Below are 20432 nucleotides of genomic sequence, written 5' to 3'. Positions count from 1 at the left end.
TATTTATACATAAGCCTACACACCGGTTTTCATTTTCGGGAGTGATAATCTCAATATGCTACAAAATGTTAGTCATTTTTGTTTTCTTTTAAATTGTACCCACGTTTTCACATGTTTGTCAACTTCATGGTCCATGTGTCTGTGACTGTGTTAGGTAAAGTTATTTTTGTTTTCTTTTAAAAATAAGTTGCCACTTGCCAGAGTAATGACAGCGCTTCGATATATTATGTGGAAATTCTCGGATTTTTTTTCCTTCCTTTTAATAATTAGTTGTCATTTGCCAAAGGAATGATAGCTCTTAGATATATTATGTATGGAAGTTCTCAAATAATAAGGCTCGAGAAAGTAATTAACGTACATGCATATTTTTTGGATAATTTAATTTCAAATATTAATATGACCACTGCAACCTTCAAACTCTTGCATGCTCCCAGAGATAATGGATGCCTCTTGCCACTACGTACAGTGGCCACTAGCCAGGCTGCAAGAATAAAAAGGGTGCTGATTTGGTGAACCCTCTGGTGACCCTAACTAATAGGGTGACCATCATCTTTTCATTTCTCACTTTTCATTTCTCACTTTTTCGTTCGATTTGTAAAATGAAAATAGTTAGTTCAGCACCACCTCATCTTATATGGTGTGATTCCACCTCATTTCACTTCATCCTCGATGGTATAATTCCTAGTGACCCTAACTAATAAGGTGTCCATAATCTTCTCACTCCTCAATTTTTTGTTTAGTCTATAAGACTTTGTTCGTTTCCACCAGCTCTAGGTTAGCATGGATTGAAATTAAATCCATGCCATAATTTATGCTCCAAAATAATCCAAGCCTACTCAAATTTTTTTATTCGGTTAAACTCATCACAGATTATAACCCAAGGGTTTAGGAATTCTTTTAGCTATAGAAGGCATGGATTCTATGCATAGCTCATTAGGTATGGAACAAATCCATGAACATATTGCACAAGTTTATATTAGAATCCATGGATCAAAAGAATAGCTAGCTTTGAGAGATACATGGATTAAATGATAGATTTATTCCCCTGTAACCAAACACGGCTAAAATGAAATGAGTTGATCCATCACTACCTCATTCCACCTCTTAGATGGTATGATTACTCAAACCAAACATCCCCTAAGATAGAGTGAGACCTGGATGATATGATTACTCAAACCAAACACCCCCTAAGATAGAGTGAGACCTCCTGCAGTCATACCGCGAGGCATGGCTGCGGTGCGCGAGACGCGCTCAGCAAGGTGCACAGACACAGACAGGAGCAGAGCATGAGGGCTCGCGCTCAGCAGCTGCCGCTAAAGAAGTGTGGGTAGGGATAGTAATGGATAAGTGCCCTAAATAAATTTTAGTTCAAAATGAATAGAAATAAAGCCCAATCCTAATCTGATACTTAAATCTTAATCTTATAGTGTAAAATTTATAGCCCATTATCACCCCTAGGTGTGGGCCATGGCTGCAGGCCCACGCGAGGAAACGCCTCCTCCAACGCAAAATCTCCCGTTTCTTCGTGCTTTGGACAACACCATACCGTCAGCAACAAATCAAGAAACATAAAAAAAAAGACAAAACAAGAGGACTCTTGATTTAAATTAACTCAAGAGCAATGACAAATTGTAAGAAAAGGATATGCTACAAGAAAAAAAAAATAGGCGAAATGAGAAGACGAAATTTACATTAAGGTAGGATGAGAAATAACAGTGCTAGACACAGAACATAATGAAAAAAAGAATAAAGGAAGAATAAAAATAAGACAAGCATCACTCCGAGCAAATACTGAAATGGCTACATTAAAAGATCCTGACTCTGACTATCACAATGCTCAACACCATATCGAATTTCCAAATCAGATCTGGCAAGACTCAAGACGCTCGAGACACTATAAGCAAATTCCTCACCTTGTTTTCCGATGCGAAATGGTAGCCACATCAGTTTGTAAGACTGTCCTGAAACTCACTGGACTGCTGCCAATCCGCAGTGTCACTGTGTCAGTGCTCCAGCAGCAGGACAAGGAAGATCCATCTGCCTGCTCACTGCTGTCTTGAAACTCACGCAGAAGTCGTAGCTTCGATAAAAAGCTTTGTAATTTTACATGACGAAAACTAAGTCCAATGGCACCAAGTCAGTGAAGTAGTTGCATTAGAGACAAGCATGCAGGGTGATTAGTCTACTACCACTGCAAAATGAGATGCACGTCACTTCACCAAGGAGCATCTCTTCTAACCAAAACACTGAATGGTGATACTTGAACAGCTAAAGCTCCAGACAACATGGAAGATGATAACAGTAACATATGCAGTTATGCAACCAAGATGTCAGCTGTCAACTTAAGACCTAACTATTGCTACCAGGGAAAGTTGCAAACATCTCTAAGAAAACTACTTTGGAAGGAAAGAAAGGTTGCCATCACAACCATTCAGAAAGAACCTGTAAAAATACCAAACCAACCATAAATTGAAAACAATGACCAGAACAAAACCAAAACAAAATGGTGACAGTTGTGATACTTCATAACAGATGAGTGATATTCTATGACACATATAAAAGACATTCATATAACATATGGTAATTTATCCAGAGTACCAGTAACAAAGACAAGTAACCAAGTTCAGCCAGGAAAGGCAAGATGGATGTTCTTGACAAACCACATAACAAATTGATGTTCTTGACCATTATCCGCAGTGATTAAGGAAGGCAAGACTCCATTGCCAACTCCAAGGCCCCGACTCAACTAAGTTCTCAAGGGGAAGAAACTTGTAACGGCGACTACTGACACAGATGTACCCCACATTCAGACTGAACCTTGACGACGACGCTGGACCTTCTTGACCCTCATTACTGTTCTAGGACTCACTGTAACAGTAAGGACATAATTTATTAAGCTATGTCAAGCAAACATGAGGGCAAGGAAATGATTAAAAATAGTAGTGATATATTAATAAGGCATGCAACTTAATGTTCTAAATAAAGGTGTAGAAAATGTTGAGGACCATAGTGAAGGTTCTGAAACAAAGACCTGATTGTCCTGATCTTCCGCTGATTCATTTGCATTGTTCGTCTGTGATGGCTTTTCTGCTCCACATTGGGGACGATTGCATTTCGTTCGGAAAGGATAGTTTATGTTATTGCACTGCTCACACTTCCAACTGCCCTCTGGTGTCTTTGGTTCTATCAAAATAAGATTGGGGTGTAAATTTGAATAGAATTGATGGAACAATAAATTATTCTACCATTAGATAAACTAGCCCATAAGTTATGTGCGAAAAATCAGAAGAAAACAAACTAATTCCTTCAAAGAAATGTCTAGTGATAACAAAGGTTACAAAAAATTACTAATTTGAAGGCATTTTTTACACACACAAAAAAAAAGATCTGGTGAGGAAGAAACACTAAGCATTTATCATGTGGAAACTTACTTGACCCTCTTAAACCATCAGGCTTAGATCCCTGCACAAAGAATTGATGAACAAGCAATCAGCAAGTAAAGTGAATTAGTTGATGAACAAGCGATCTCTATAAACTGCATATAGAAATTCAAGCATTAGAAACAAAGATCCAGGTTTTATATGGAAGAGAAGTATTTTTAGACAAAATATATCCAAAACTTGTTTGCTTTTTTTGTTCACAAAATTATTCTGGTTTAGCTTGATAATACAACAGAGGGAGAAAGTTGTATTAATTTTTTTTCTAGAGTAACAAAACCTAGAAAAAATAGTAAATCCCAGGACAAAGGAGAGGTGATCAACAAGTATCAGATCCTGATGTCCAGTAAATGAAAAGGCATACAAGTGGCGATGGGCTATGGCAGGACAAACTAGAGGATATTTCTAGATGTGCATAAGCATGGTTTTGCCAAACAGTTTACAACAGTAGTATACAATAAAACCATGTACACTACAAGCACACGGGTAATCTTGTGGCAGCAAAGTCAACTTCAAGCACAATTGTGAAGTCATAATACTACAGTTCAACAAAAGTAAAGAAACATTGATCATAGTTTAAATACATGAAAGTAATACCAGATCACTTACAATAGCAGATAAGGAAGAAGTCTCTAACCTGGTTTTCAGGTCTAGGTGTGTTGCACTTTCTCATATTACAGACTGTGCGGAAGCCAAAGTTGATGTTGTGGCAATTTGGACACTCCCAATCATTATCACGGCCAGCTCCTGCATCAGAAGTTCAGAGGGATAGGCAAAGAATTCATCACGTGCCAACCACATTAATATAAATAAGTCAAAATACAAATTCAATAAGATATACCTGCAGACTTCTTCTGAGAATCTTCATCAGAATATGAGCCAGCTCTCGTGCCCTTTCAAGTTCAAGAATATAAATTTAAGGAATCATAACAGTTATTCCCATGTAGACACAATCACAGAAATCATATAATACAAACAAAAAATGAATTAAAAGTAGCAGAAACAAACATGTTGAAAGTTCTTCATGTAAGGATAAACAGTAGTTAAATTAGCGTGAGGTAATAGGTATACAGAAGAAAATTCACAAGAGCACATACCATTGGACCAGAACCAGCAGGTATTAGCCCATACCTGTCCATGGGCATTCCATACATTCCACCTGTTTATTGGATAATAAGCAAGATAAATCTTGTGAACAAACATGTGGGAAACATAGGACTGAAAAAGATGTATCAAGTGTCATAGCCTCAACCAAATGAAGTGGCTTAGAAAACATGTGGCAGAACACAATGGTACTGCAAAGGGTATTATCTATTGCCAGCATTTGTGGAAATGAAGATCAAGTGAAAATAAATTGCATTGTTCATATTATGTAAAACTAATAGTTTAACACACTATGATTTGCATAAAAGTCGTTACCGAAAGCACCGGATTTGCCTATTTAATTTGATAGCTATATTAATTAATGCAAGGGCAATATAAAAATAGGGCATGCCTCCCATAGCCAGAAGCCCAGTTACCTACCTGCTCCCATCATAGATCCACCAGAGTATGCGGTTGGCCCAGCCATTTGCATTGGCCCGTAGGGGCTCCCCATTGATATGCGGCCACCATATCCATATGGATACGCAGAACCCCCAGGGAACTGTGTGATACCATAGCGCGTCATTGCAGGCCCGTTAAACATTGAAGAGCCATATGGGGGAGCACCACCACCAAGGTACATCGACGGTGGCGTCCCTGGGCTCATGTAACCTCCTGATGTGGGATAGCGAGGCGGGGTCTGCATGGCCTTCTGAACAGAAAGCAATAGCAGCACCAGGTAAATGCAAACGGGCAAGCAACAAGCAGAAGTAACCACAGGTACACTATGCGCAAAGCAGCAAGCCAACAATCTGCAGTAAAGCGAGGTGAAACCATCATGTACCGTGTGATCTGCTGGCCTGGACTGGTTGCAGTTGCGCATGTTGCAAGTGGTGCGAAAGGCGAAGTTAACGTTCTTGCAGCTGGGGCAAACCCAGTCGTCCTCACGCCGGCTGCCTGAGAAGGAGGTTTATTGTCCCACGCCGAGGGGAATTCACTCAGATGCAACTTATAGATAGATACGGAGAGTGAGATAACGAGGCGGCGGAGCAAGAGCAACCTACCGTCGGTGCGCGCGCGCTTCCCGGCGGACTGGCTGCGGCTGTCGACCTGTGAACCCACATACTAATTCGTGAGACCACGCCGGATAGGCGGGATCCAGAGGGGGGTCGACGAACACAGAGTGGGGAGCTCAAATAACAAAGCTAACAAGCTTCCAGCGCGACTGATGGGCGACTACACTGACTCGAACCCTAATCGACCGGCGGAACCGAGGAGGTGAGGGCGGTACCTGAGAAGACATAGCTGGCGATGAACCGGTGGCGGCGGCGGCGGGCGAACGGCGCGGCGAGAAGCACGTGCTCCTTGGAACGGGAGGGACAAGCGCAGACGAAGCCGCGGTGACGGGCGGCGGGCGGGGAGGAGAGGAAATTCGGCGAAGCGGGCGGAGGACAGGGAATTCGGCGAAGCGGGCGGAGGACAGGGAATTCGGCGAAGCGGTAGCTAGGGTTTTGCAATTGCAGTCGTGAATTCGGCTTCGAACTCAGGTGCACATCAGATTAGGGGTCCGGCTTCGAACTCAGGTGCACATCAGATTAGGGGTCCCTTTGGCAGGGTTCTGGTTTCTTCAAAAACGGCTTGGGCTCTGACTCACGAGCTGAAACCACTTATTTAGATGAGCCAAAGCTATTCTAAAAAAATCATTTGGCAAAACGGCTTATAGGTTGTTTTTCAGAAAGACCCTTGTACAGTTTATCTCTCCTGTACGTGGCTAGGGATTAAGGGCAAGACCAAAAAAATAATTTGGACTGGTGGAAGGGCTATTGTGCAAAAATGACGTAAGCTGAAGCCGGGTGAGCCACTTTTTTGGCTCATACCCTCTAGTTCATTTTAGAAAAGCACTTCACTGGTGAAGCCATTTGAAAAAGAGATGATTGACACAACTTTTGCATGAGCCAGAGCCGAAGCTGAAAAATAAGCCCTACCAAAGAGCTCTAGGTTTTGCCAGCGCCGTCCGCGTCGGCCGATGTACCTGACTGTGACGGGGTGGGGACACGAGACGGTAACTCGCACAACACAGCGGGCCCATATGGGCCCATATGACTACACGAGAGCTTCATAGAGCGGGGCTAGATATCAGTGAAACTATATTTATTTTTATATTTTTATTCAGAATTGAATTATAGCTTCCGATACGAATTTAAATACGGATGTTTTCGATACAAATACAAATAATCATGTGTCGAATACGAAATTAATCAGACACAAATAGCGTTTGTAATAATTTTTTATCGGATATCATGTAAGACATCATTCCACACATATTACCGTTATTGTAATGATTTAGTCACTTCTAAAATCTAAATATTTTTAAGGATTATACGTGGATATATGGTGTGTCTCTGTAAATTTTTATTAATTTCAGAGGTTGTGTATTATTAATTTATTTATGCAAAAAATCACCAAAATACAATTAAATTCATAAAATATTCTAGTGTTGATTAAAAATTGCAAATAAGTTATCAAGACTAATAAACATTTCTTTAAGAACATAGCCTTAAGTCTCCACATGAAAATGATAAAGTGAAGTATTTATAATATTAAAACTTGATACTTAGAGAGATTCACGTGTAACTCATGCAATAAGTGGAAGTAAAATAGAATAAACGTTGACATCTTGTAAATTTTATGGTCCAACCATTTTTAGGATTATATGTGGACATATCTCTATAAAATTTCATGAATTTCTGAGGCTATTTATATATTATTAATTTTTCTGTTGAAACAAAAAACAATTAAATTCATAAAATATTCTAGCATCGATCAAAAATGCAAAAAAAAATTATCAAGACTAATAAACATTCTATAATAATATACCTTAAATCCCCACATCAAAATGATAAAGTGAAACATTGATTATTTTGAAACTTGGATACTTAAACCGATTTCACGTGTAACTCACGCAACAAATGGAAGCGAAATAGAAAAATGATGGCGTATTATGGATTTTATGGTCCAAATATTTTGAGAAAATATATATATATATATACATGGACATATGTTACACCTCCATAACATTTCATGATTTTTAGGCTATTTGTGTATTATTATTATTTTTCTTCAAACAATCATCAAAACTACACACAATTATTCAAAAAAGATATCCGGATATCCAAAATCCTACGGATATCAGGCATCCCATATCTGTATCTAATATCTGAACTACACTGTCCGGATCTGTCGAAGGGGGAATCTTTCGGCCGGGTGGCGGAATGCACCCACCCTTGTCCTAAGATGAGGAGAGTGCATAGAGTTTTGCGTGAGCGAATGGATGAACACAAGAACACAACGATTTTTAGGTGTGTTTGGGATGGCTTCAAGTTCTAGCTCTAGTGTGTAGCTGTAGTTTATAATATCAACTTAAATAGTTTTAATATATTTAATCTAAATAATAAATAAAATGATTTATCTAAATTTCTTCTAAATGTTTACAAAATCGGCTCCACGATTTTCTGAAGCACCTAATGACCTGCTCCACTGGCTCCACCAAATTTTATAGAGCTGGAACTATCCTAAATAGGGCCTTAGAGTGGTTTAGGCCACCGGAGCGTAATACCCTACATCCAATGTGAGTTAGACTGTTTGAGAGCTTAGGTATAGCTAGTTTGAGTGTGTTCACCCTCCTGCATCGCATGTGCTCCCCTTTTATAGTATGAGGGGACTATGCACAAGAGAGCTGGACCCCTGACAAGTGGGCCCAGTGTGCTCGTCTTAAATATATACTACCCAAAGTTATAAGTACAACAACGGAGTGAGATCTTCCCTCGACGACTATCGTGTCGACTCCATGGTTAGGTATGTTCTCCTTGTCTGTCGTCCTATGTATGCTTTCGAAGCCATTCAGCATGCTGACGTTACAGGGATAGGGCATGCCAATGTACGCAGGAATTAATGTGATATCTTTGCGTTGTCACATCCGACCTGCAACAGTGGGTGCATCGAGTGGCTGAGTGGTGCCTCATGATGGTGTTGTACACACACATGAGATAAATGTCTCGGTAACTCTCATTATCTCAAACGGATATTAAATGTGTGCGGCGTAGGCATGTTGTTGTGCGCCTTGGAAACGTGCGGGCAGTCTTGTCAGTCTATACATCATGTCATGCTTAGTGACATGCAGAGCACGCTTCGGATACCCTACAATAAATGCAGGCAGTGTGGCTACAGGTAGAGAGTTTACTTCTAGACGAAGGATTGCGCTACATGTCCTAGGGACACGTGGCGACTCCGGACACCTGCTTGGGCAGAGCGTGCGGGACAAGGGCACACTTACAGTGTAAGCCCTGGGCTCATACTGCCAGAGGTTCGGGACTCGACGCCTGAGGTCCGAGCATTCGTATGTGCTAAGCCGGGGGGCCGCCCTGGGCGAACTTTAAGGGTGTTTGCGGGGTCCGAGTCCCAGCCATGGGGTCCGGACCCATAGGGGCAGCCCCTAATCACATACCACCTAGTACACATGGCGGTACATGGTTGTACTGCTCATTTTCTTAGCACGCAGTTTAGTGTTAACCGAGCAGGAGTCTGCCTTGAGGAAGTAGTAGTGGTACCCCGGATACAGGATATCGACAGTGGCCCTGGGCCCACCTTGGTGTCACTTCTGGTTTCAGAAGGTAAACCGAATGTGAACCATGCACGTGTCAGTATCATAACTCACATACACAATGATTACATGAATGACTCATCATAGCACAATGCTTCGAATAATAATAAAGAGTAAGTAATAATATTACTGACTAAAAGGGTAAGACATGTAAGGTTCCAACAAAATAGTTGAAATGAAAATTCATCACTGAAGGAAGATATAAGGAAACAACGAGATCACTAAGGATGTTTGAAATAAAATGTCACTCATGGTCTCATGGATTATCGAGAAACAAGGGTGATCAAGGGCATGTAAACTAAAATGTTTCAAATAGACATTAGAGTGTAAAGGTAAGCATATGTAAAAAGATAAGAGTACACAAGATTCCAAGGATCCGAGCATAATAAGACCAAGAGAATAGAAATTGCCAAAAGATAGCGACTTAACAACGAAATAGGAAAGGATCTTAGAAGACAAGAAGGTCATGGGCATATAAACTAAAATGTTTAAATAGGCAGCAGATATTTAGAGGTAAGTAGTTGAATTAAGGAATAAGAGTATTGAAGAATCCAAGGATACGAGCATGTCATTACCAATGGAACAAAGATTTCCAAATGATAGCAATTTAACGATGGAAGAGGAAAGAACCCTAAAAGACAAGAAGGTTATGGTCAGGGGCATCTACAAAGATGTTGCAAGCATAAGAGTGAGATCAGATCTAATAGAATGAATTAGTAGAGCATAGACAATAATAGAATAAAATACTTTTGGCAAGGTGATATACGAGATCATAACATAGAATAAGTCAAGGTGGCTAATATTTTGAAGCAACGATAAGAATGAGGTGAAGTAATAGTCAATAAGTCCTTAAAACGACCAATGCTACTCTAGGCTAGCGGTCCTACAGTCAGCAAGGCTTTGATACCACTTATGTCAAACCCGGGTTTACAAGGCAAACCGAATGCGGACCATGTACGTGCCAGCATCAGAACTCACGTACACAGCGATTACATAAATGACCCATCATAGCACAATGCTTCGAATAATAATAAAGAGTAAGTAATAATATTATGAACTAGAGTCATTTACATCATTCATATCAAAGTTCACATAATAGAAATGTAGCCAACATAAATAAACCCACCACAGGCAGCTGACTGGGGGAGGTCTATAGCCTAATCCTCGAATTCGTCGAAGTATTAGAACTCCTGGAGATCTGCCTCGATGCCTTCTTCTTCTTTACCTGAGCATAGGTTGCACCAAAGGCAACCTAGTGTTTTGTGAAAGTAAGGGTGAGTACACATCAACGTACTCAGCAAATGTCCCGTTTGGCTAAGGTGTACTAGCTTTATGTGGAGTTAGGCTGAAAGCAGGTTGCTTTTACTTTGTCAAGTTTTATTCTTTAATATGAGCCAAGTTTTATCAATAAACCCAAGTTATCATCCCAAAAAGTGCCTCCTCATAGAGGAAACACCAAAATCTGTTGTAAGAAACAACATTAATAGAACCATCATCATCATCAATAATCATTGTATCTCATATCATCTATAACTCTAATCAAAGAAGCTCCTAAGGCGCCCTTAACTGTAAGCATGGCTGATATATCAGTTTCATTACCCTCTGCAGAGGTCGTACACTTTACCCACAAGTCGTGATTCCTTTTTGCCTCAGGTCGATCAAACCCTTAAACACTTCCAAGGTGAGTAGGCAAGGTTTCGCTACGAAGCTTTTACAAAATTCCCCAAAGGTATAGCCGCCCATTAGGTTTCCAAAATGCAAAGTTGAGAGCACCTAGAGGAGGGTGAATAGGTGATCCTGCAAATTTCAACACTAATAGCACAAACTCGATTTATAAAATGTTAGTTAGATTAAACCAAGTTGCTATAGTGAGAGCTCTTGAGAAGAAATTAATCACAGAGAAAAGCAACACAAGAGACACGGTGATTTTATCCCGTGGTTCGGCCAAGTATAATACTTGCCTACTTCCACGTTGTGGCATCCCAATGGACGAGGGTTGCACTCAACCCCTTTCAAGTGATCCAATGATCCACTTGAATACCACAGTTTCTTCATTATAGCTGTTTTCCCATTTGTGAGGAATCTCCACAAGTTGGAGCCTTTCACCCTTACAATGTTGATCGCAACAAAAGCACAAGAGTAAGGGAGGGAAATAAACACACGCAAGAATCGCAGCAATCACACGCACACAAGTCAAGACGAGAGCACACAAACACAGCGCAGGGAGTTTACAACTCTAGAAGTGCTCAAATCTCAAACACGAAGATCCGGATGCGTGGTTGCAGAGTCTAGGCGTCTTAGAATGTTTAGTGAATGTTTGATTTTTGCTCCATGCGCTGTTGGAGACTTGTTCTCAAATGCTATGGGTCAAGAACAAGGCAACACAAAGTATTAAATGTTAAAGTCCTTCGTCCTTCGAAGCATTATTTCCCTTAGGATATAACGATCTTCGGACGAAGGTCATGAAGGACGTACCTTCATCATCACGATTATAAGATAATGAAAGATGAAACATATGAAACATGAAATATAGCACGAACAAAGACATTATATCATTCATATGTTTCATTATACAAACTTGAATATTTAAATACGATATTTAATCATATTTATACCTTCGGCTTGACAGAAGGCAAACATCCAAGTGTTGCGCGGGAGCGATTACAGGATAGCGTGAACAGTACAGGGGTACTGTTCATCTATTTATAGGCACAAGACACAACCTGTGAGAAATTACATTCATACCCCTTACAAAGGTTTACAATCATAATACAAGTTGTCATGGGTCGGTGCATCAAAACGCAAGTAATTCAGCATCAAATGGCTAGGGTGCGCTCAACAGCTAGGGTTACTCGCGACGGAGAGGAAGCCGAAGCTGCTGAAACTACTCCGATCTCCGAAGTTATGAGGCGGTCGGGATTGATTGTGACTGAAGGCGCTTCTGACGAAGAAGCACCCGCTGCTGAAGCCGAGCACGCAGATATTGAAGAGGGTGATGCTAATGAAGGAGATTGATTATAACATCATTATGCCATCAAAGCCCAGCCATTTGGATTTTGGGAAATCGACTGTGTCCGAAGCTGACATGACTATGATGACGAAGCTAGGTTACTTCAGAGAAGCCGAGAAGGGGTTGGTTCGCTTTGGTGGAGAAGAGACTATCCCGAAACCAGAGAATGATGAAGTTGTAGTTTTTAAGAGCTTCTTCAAAGCAGGGTTGAGATTTCCTCTACACGGAATGATTGCGGAAGTCTTGGAAAAATTCGAGATTTACCTTCATCAGCTGACCCCTAACACCATTGTTAGGCTCAGTGTGTACATCTGGGCTCTCCGAAGTCAAGGGGTAGAGCCACTCGCCGAAGCATTCTGCCGGGTACATGAACTTCACTATCAGACAAAGGCTAGAGAAGACAGATTACATGAGAACTTCGGCTGCTATAATTTTGCTTATCGGAAGGATATGAAGACACCAGTGGTCAGCTATCGTACTAAATGGCCGATCAGTTGGAAGTCTAAATGGTTTTATGTTAAAATTGATGAGAAAAAGGAGAAGCTAGTTCAGAGCCCGCTGAAGCTAGTCTTCGAGCTGACTAGGCCTTAGTGCAACATGACGCCGAGGGATCCATGCCAAGATGCTGTGTATGAGTTTAGAATTGTGTCTGAACATATTGGAACTAGGGATATAGTCCAGGAATACTTAGCCAACAGAGTATTGCCAACGCTGAGGAAGTGGGGTATGCCGAAGCTTGAAGAAGAGAAGAAAGAGAGTGAACTTGTTCGGCTGCCTTATCACTTTAAGTTCAAAAAACACTTCAAAGAACCCTGCCAAGAATGTTTGGATACGATCGAAGTTATGTGCAATGAGATTCTAAGCAACTATACAAAAAAAGAAGATCAGTTGATGTCTGCAGCCTTCGGCTCTCGACCGAAGCGAAGATTGAATCGGGTAATGGATGCTCTACATTTTGAATATCCTGATTATGAGCGATTGAACAAGGGCGCCGAAGGGCAGAAAAGAAAAAGAGTTGTCAGTGTTGTGGGCAGGCAGGCCGCTAGAATGGTAAAATAAGATGAAGAAAACATGAAGAAGAAAAAGTTGAGCCCTGAGCCGAAGGCAGTTGCTTCGAAGAAGAGAAAGGCTGCGGCTCCAAAGCAAAAGGCGACTGATATAGAAGAAGAAACTCCTGCAACACCTTCTGCTACCGACGTGGAAGAAATTTTAAAGGTAATGATTGAATCCTTGCCTATCAAGCTAAGTCCACTGGCGCCACATCTGACGAAGCTTTTTCAGAAGAAGAAGGAGCCTTCGATAGCGAAGAAGGCAGCTGGGCCGAAAAACGAAGAATTATTACTGTGACAGAAGCTATTGAAGAGACACCACGACCAGCTTCGGCTTCAAAGGCACCAGCTGTTGGGAGCACTACAGCTACCGAAGCTGCACCTACTGAAGCTGCAACTGCCGAAGCTGAACCAGCCGAAGATGCAAATCTAGAAAGCACACTTTCTAATATTGATAAGATACTTCTTGACATGGCCGCAGAAGAAGCTGCTACAACTACCGAAGAGGTCGTGGCCACAATGTCTGAGAAAGAGAAGGAAATAACTGAAGATGCTTCGGAAGAAGAAAATTTCAATTTTCAAAACTTAATTGGACAAGTATTGTCGAAGGCTGAGAAAGAAGAGTTGAGAGACTAAGCCATATCCTGTGGATATGAACCAGGGGCGCTACTCTTTGGCGGTGTTGATGACGAAAGCTTAGGATGTCTCCGAGACCGAACCAGAGCGAAGGTTATCGGTACTCTGTCGAAGAGTATTGGTTTCCCGAAGCTTGAGACAGACATTAGCCGCTACCGACGACAGCATATCGTCGGTAGTTTATTCTATTCTAATTTCAAGGTAAAAAACTTTTCTTCAACTTTTTATTATTTTTAACAACGAAGGTGTTTTCTAACGAAGGTTGTTCCTGCACAGAGTATGCTATTGAGTAAAGCTTTGAGGATGCAGCAAGATCTTGAAGATAAAAAGCATGAAGTTATAATTGAGGGTTTAGAAAGCAAAATGAAAGATCAAGCAGCTGCTCTTGAAAAGAAGGATTTCGAACTTCAGACAGCAGAAGGTTTACTAGTAGAGGCTGAAGCTAAAATTGCAAAGTTGAATACGGAGCTTCTCTCAAAGTCAGAAAGCTTCGAACAAGAAAAACAGAAGTTTGATGCCAAATTTGAGGTTGAGGTCGAAAAAAGTTCAAATTTGCAAAAATCATTGACAGAGCTTCAAAACAAATGTCTGGAGTTAAGTAACCGATGTGTGCAATGGCTGAAGTAGATCTTCAATTCGGTTGGAGCCAGTTATGAAAAATTTAATCCTTCGATTGAAGACCTGCCAGGGGCCTTCGAACATATCGAGGGTGAAATTGATGCTCTTGATGAAATCATAGCTGGACACGGCGATTTCTGTGCCCTGGTAGCTTCTCGGGGCACAGCTGTTGCCTTCCTGAAATCTGGTTGCACACATGGAAAGATTGTCAATAGACCCAACTTTAGCTTATCACCAGCAGATCTGATTGATATTCCCAGTCTTGCCCGAAGCATAGGAAACAGATTTATAAAACTAGTATGGACGAAGGGTGGACGAAGCTTAGCTGGCGACGAAGCTCGAAGTCATCTTAAGCCGGTAACAAAATCATACCTTGTGCTTAGCTTTTCCTTTAAACTTGAATTTTCCTTATAACACTAATATGCACAGGATGACGAAGCTGAGGAACACAAAGCCGAAGCTTAGCTGACAATCCGAAGCTCAGTAGATGGTGATGAAGCTTGAATAGCTAGCTGTGGAAAAACTCTAAGAACTCTTGTATTAACCTTTGTAAAGAATATTGTAATTTAAGAATTAGATTCTACTCTGTAAATTTTGTCCATACCTTGTAATATATTTTTACCTTTCCATCAATTGTGAAGTGCTTCGATGTGAACGAAACTTGTACTTTTTGAGCCGAAGGCGAAAAACACCTTCCCTTCTTTTTGTACACAATGAAGCACGATTCTGCTTTTGAAGCTGCATTCTTAGAGCCGAAGCAACTGTTTGTATCTACATGGTATGATGATGATGATGATCCTATGTATGTCTCAATGAATGTTTATGTATGCAATGTATGATGTAATGTATCGTGCAAATGAATGCCCAAGCACACACATTCGAAACTCCATCCACAACCTTCATTCCCTAAGGAATGACTGAAATCTCTTTGCCGTTTATTTTTGGCTGTACCGTTTATTTTTGTAAAGCCCAAAATTTGTATCAGGAAAATAAATAAATAAATAAATATAATTATTCTTAGTGTTTGAGAATTTATGGAACCTTGGAGATCATTTGAACTCCTTCTATTTGTGCATAAATAATGGAATTATATTGGTCAGATAACAAATAAATAAGTTTAGAAATATGCATCTCATGCCGATGATTTTGTGATGAGTATTTTTGCTTGAACAAAGGAATCAAGACTTAATTTGACCTCAATTCACATAAATATATATATATATAGTAAAGAGTTTGAGAAAGGTAATTATGATAATCCTTTATTCCTTTTTGAATTAAAGGGTGAGGAGGAAGATAAATAATAAAAATAATAATAGTAACAATAATAAGAATAAATATGAAGATACGATTTCTGACCACATCAGAATTTTGCTTGAAATTCAAAATCATGGTTGAATTTGAAATAGAAATAAAAAAAAGAAAACAGAAATGGGACCAAAACTGCATCTGGGCCCTATTTTCCCGCCTGGCCCAAGACTAAATCGCACCTCACTGGCCCATCAGCGCCCTTATCTTTTTCTCTGAGTCACTTACGCGTGGGGCCACTCCTTCAGGTCGGTCTTCAACCTCACGGACTCTGCCCCAAATCTCAACTAGGCGCCGACCTACACGCCGGGGATCAGGGGGGTGTTGTTGGCTAAATCTGCGCATGGGTGGTTGAAATCTGGTGCCGTCCCATGTCTATTTAACTCGAGCTCCTCTGGTCCTATCGTCGCCCAAGCAAAACCAAGGGGCGCCATGGTCCGCCGCGGAGGGAAATTGGGCGCCGCCGCGTGAAAGCCCAGCGACCACCGCTGTGCTGTAGCCATAGAGGGGACACTGAGATGCGCTCATGCCTGGGGGCATTGCTGGTTGGGAGCAGGGCAGTTGCGTACCGAAAGGTGTAGGGAGCCGCCATTGATCGAACTGGAAGCTTGACTGCATCGTCGGTTGGTCTCGCCTTCCCCTCTGCTTGCGGTAAACCATACCCTAATCTGTTCGCTTCCGCTGTCGCTCCTATTTCATGCAGCCACCTCCGGGTTTGGGGCTCTAGATCACCGGCGGGCTAGGATGGTGTGCTCGCCGCCACTGGACACTTCGCGCCGCGTCGTTCGGTCACTGGGAGGGAGAAAGGCTCCTGACCGTGGATCTTGGGAATGGACGATTGAGATTAGAGCCAAGGTACTGTTTCTGCCAGATTGAATCCAAGCCGTAGGTATAGCGTTGTGCGGCGTAGGGGAGATCTACATTCTGTTAAGACATAGACCATCAGATCCGAATTGAATGGCCATCGAACGGCTATGATCGGGTGTTGTTGGGGTAGTTGGATCTTCATCGGGCGCCCGAGATCAGATCGCGCTGGTTTAAAACCTGTGTCGTTGATCGGCAATCCAGTGGCCCAGATTGCTTACCGATTCGAATAAGGGTCTAGGATCTAATCCGAACCCTCGGACTGTGATCGTGCGGCCTGAAACAACCCGCACCCCTTCACCGCGCCACTTTTCTTAAAAAAGCCCCTGCTCTTTTAGCATATGAACCCGCCGTCCCTGCGTGAGTAGCCTGTGTCTGGGGAAGTCTTGTAGTTTAGCCCCTGACCTTCCTAGATTTTGGTGCTCAGCCCAGGTGATAGAAAAATCAGATAAATAAATTTAGAAAATGATTTTAAATGTGAAAATAAATGCTAGAAACTTGTTTAATCCCTAGAAAATTCATACTAAGTTCCAATTTATCCATTCCAATTCCTATAATTTTGTAATATTATTGTTTATCGTTTAGTACCACCGTTTTGTCATGAACGTCACAATAAAATTTATATCCAATTTAATCTTGTGCAAAACACATTAAAACTTAGGAAATTCATAACTTAAAATCTATAACTCCAAAAATTATGATTCCTGTTCCTAGGATTCTATTTTAATATGTAGATTATTACTGTGTATTTTGTTTATATGTTTGATGTGATGTTCATTTTGCCTATACCATGTTTGTCTGTATTGCTACGTTTAGCAGTGAGGTTACGAGTCAGCTGAAGAGCAAGTTGGTACCTGAAATCTCAAGTCCCAGGCAAGTTGTGCCCTTGATCACTTCTTTTTACCCACTCATGTTCTAATTAATCGTAATGATCTGCATAGGTTAATTTTGATGGGACCTAATAGGTTACCCTAGCTTTGACTATCTTTATACCTTGTTTACCACTGAACTTTTTGGGTAGTACTTGCTAGTGCTTTATGTGGTTTTGGGTATGAAGATACATTATTCATGATTATACTTTTGTTATCCATTGTTATTTATTGTTCATGTTAAGATCATTATGTTAATTGGAACATGGAGAACCACCCGGGAAAACAGTGCTACCACAAGGGTTTAATGGGACGCCCTTGGCCGATTAATTAGGAAAGCTAGTGGAAGACTACCTTACCCGAAAGGGGCAAGGGCAGTAGGGGAGTGGTCAGTGTAGGGAGGCCCTCGGGAGGATTTTGCTGCGATGGCGGTCCTGCAAGGGATTCCTGCATTGGAGCTTCCTATAAACTGTAGCGGGTTTTCTGAAGCTAGTGGAACTTTGTAAAGGCCTCGTAGTGTTACCCTGCCTCGCCTCCTCGGTAGAGGTGTATGGGAAGTCGCGATCCCTTGGCAGATGGGTAACATGACTTGTGGGTAAAGATGCGCAACCTCTGCAGAGTGTAAAACTGGTATACTAGCCGTGCTCACGGTCAAGAGCAGCTCGGACACTCACATGATTAATTTATGGAACTTAAATTCAATTTGTCATATGCATTGCATCGCAGGTGATGTTGTTACTTCTGTTCTACTATTTAATTGGGCTGGTATTTACTTATACTTAGTAATTGCTAATAAAATTTTGACCAACTTTAAAAGCAATGCTCAGCTTCAACCATCTTCTTTGGTAAGCCTTACACTTCACGTGAGCTCCCGCCTTTGGCGAGTTCATGCACATTATTCCCCACAACTTGTTGAGCGATGAACGTATGTGAGCTCACTCTTGCTGTCTCACACCCCCCCACAGGTCAAGAACAGGTACCGCATGATGAGGCGCTTGGAGGATGCTGCGATGTGTTCGTGAGAGGTCTAGGCCGTCGTCTCCCAGTCAACTTTGGGTTGCTGGACCGTTGTCTCCTTATAATGTAATTATTTATTTTGTATAGAACTCCTGTTATATATAAAGATGTGACATTCGATCCTGTGCCACTATACATCATATGTGTGAGACTTGGTCCCAGCATATCTGGTGTTTATGTTCGCGCCCGGGTCTTGGTGCCCCTAAAACCCGGGTGTGACAGAAGTGGTATCAGAGGAATGTTGACTGTAGGACGAAACCTAGACAGAAATGGATAACCCTTACTTACTTACCTTTGCTACTCTGATTCTTTCTAAACTTTTCTTAATCTTTTCTCATCTATTTCCGCTTTACTCTGATTATTCTTACCTTTTCTCCCAAAAGACAAAAGTGGATTTCACACTTTGAAATCATGTACCTAAAGTGACCTTTATGAATAGGAGACCTACTCTTAGGAGAGAAAAAAAAATCAAAACTATTTTTATAAATATTTGTATACTTGAGTGTTTGTTCTTATGATACTTGTATGATTTGGATCTTTGATTGAATGTGATGGGTTGTGGAGTAATGTCCATAATTACATCTGCATATACACATAGGTATAAATATATATATATATTTATAAAATAACTAGACAACCTAGATTATCCCTATTAGAATACATCTAGCTTCAGAGATTTATCTTATCCTAAAAGATCCCATTCTAACCAATTTATCTTATCTTAAAAGACTCCCTCTAATCCTATTAGATTCATCTTATCATGAAAGATCCATTTTATCCTAAACACTATATTTATCTGATCCTAAAGTAACCATCAGGACCTAATCCAAAACAATGAGATCTTAACTAGTTTAATCTAGTCGTACCAACCTAATCTAGATTCTATCTAATTTATTATGATCTAATCTACAGTAAGTTATTTAATGCTGGTACAAAGGATAAAGTCAAACCCCAAATCCACTTAAACTTAAACTTGTGACGTAGATCAACTCGGCCACACCCAACAACTTGACCTACATAACAGATGTATCTTAGCCTCTTGTCCCAAACCCGGATGGAGACGCCAAAGACCAAGACTGGAGAAGAAAAGATCAACCTCGTCAAGGAAGGAGAGAAGACAAACTCAATCTTTAGATGCATTACCACCCAGCACGGAGTTCTTTCTCACCATAAACTTTCTTACCCCAGGCTATTCTTGCCCTAACCTACCCATCTTTTATAATAAAATGATTATACATATAGATACCCATGCTCTCCTAGTCACTTTTTAATTAACATGAAACTTCTTATTCTTAAACTAATTAGAAGTTAAAGGCTAAACTATAAATAAAGCTTTTTACATCCCTTACTAATCTCGAGGACAAGATTTCTGTTAAGGGGGGAAGGATTTGTAAAGCCCAAAATTTGTATCAGGAAAATAAATAAATAAATAAATATAATTATTCTTAGTGTTTGAGAATTTATGGAACCTTGGAGATCATTTGAACTCCTTCTATTTGTGCATAAATAATGGAATTATATTGGTCAGATAACAAATAAATAAGTTTAGAAATATGCATCTCATGCCGATGATTTTGTGATGAGTATTTTTGCTTGAACAAAGGAATCAAGACTTAATTTGACCTCAATTCACATAAATAAATATATATATATATATATAGTAAAGAGTTTGAGAAAGGTAATTATGATAATCCTTTATTCCTTTTTGAATTAAAGGGTGAGGAGGAAGATAAATAATAAAATTAATAATAGTAACAATAATAAGAATAAATATGAAGATACGATTTCTGACCACATCAGAATTTTGCTTGAAATTCAAAATCATGGTTGAATTTGAAATAGAAATAAAAAAAAAGAAAACAGAAATGGGACCAAAACTGCATC

At 40.6% G+C, this 20432-nt stretch overlaps 1 protein-coding gene across 4 annotated transcripts; it reads right to left on the bottom strand.

Moving 5' to 3' along the window:
- Window positions 1-1346: 1346 nt before the first annotated feature.
- On the bottom strand, window positions 1347-6312 carry LOC100280526 (uncharacterized). Of its 4 annotated transcripts, none has more exons than XM_008678947.3 (10): window positions 5812-6162; window positions 5585-5630; window positions 5365-5477; window positions 4962-5232; window positions 4535-4596; window positions 4279-4330; window positions 4075-4184; window positions 3432-3462; window positions 3032-3183; window positions 1347-2191 (listed from the first exon to the last, which is right to left on the bottom strand). In XM_008678947.3, exons 1-10 carry the CDS (start codon window positions 5821-5823, stop codon window positions 2186-2188), a joined length of 855 nt encoding a protein of 284 aa, XP_008677169.1. In that variant the 5' UTR covers window positions 5824-6162; the 3' UTR covers window positions 1347-2185. The 4 variants fall into 4 exon arrangements, with proteins under 4 accessions (XP_008677169.1, XP_008677170.1, XP_035822775.1 ...); XM_008678948.4 differs by having other exon boundaries at window positions 1674-2868; XM_035966882.1 differs by having other exon boundaries at window positions 1736-2191; window positions 4962-5229; window positions 5812-6312.
- Window positions 6313-20432: the final 14120 nt, after the last annotated feature.

The sequence above is a fragment of the Zea mays genome, chromosome 4 (assembly GCF_902167145.1).
Source record: "Zea mays cultivar B73 chromosome 4, Zm-B73-REFERENCE-NAM-5.0, whole genome shotgun sequence".
Lineage (NCBI taxonomy): Eukaryota > Viridiplantae > Streptophyta > Magnoliopsida > Poales > Poaceae > Zea > Zea mays.
Note: the sequence above shows the minus strand (reverse complement) of the source record. Positions and strands in the feature narration are given on the sequence as shown.

Excerpts from the sequence above, each read along its gene's own strand:
- LOC100280526 (XM_008678947.3), bottom strand. Across the intron at positions 5,478-5,584 it reads GAAGCGCGCGCGCACCGACG|GCAGCCGGCGTGAGGACGAC; the intron begins GTAGGTTGCTCT and ends CCTCCTTCTCAG. Across the intron at positions 4,331-4,534 it reads CTGCTGGTTCTGGTCCAATG|GGCACGAGAGCTGGCTCATA; the intron begins GTATGTGCTCTT and ends TGAACTTGAAAG.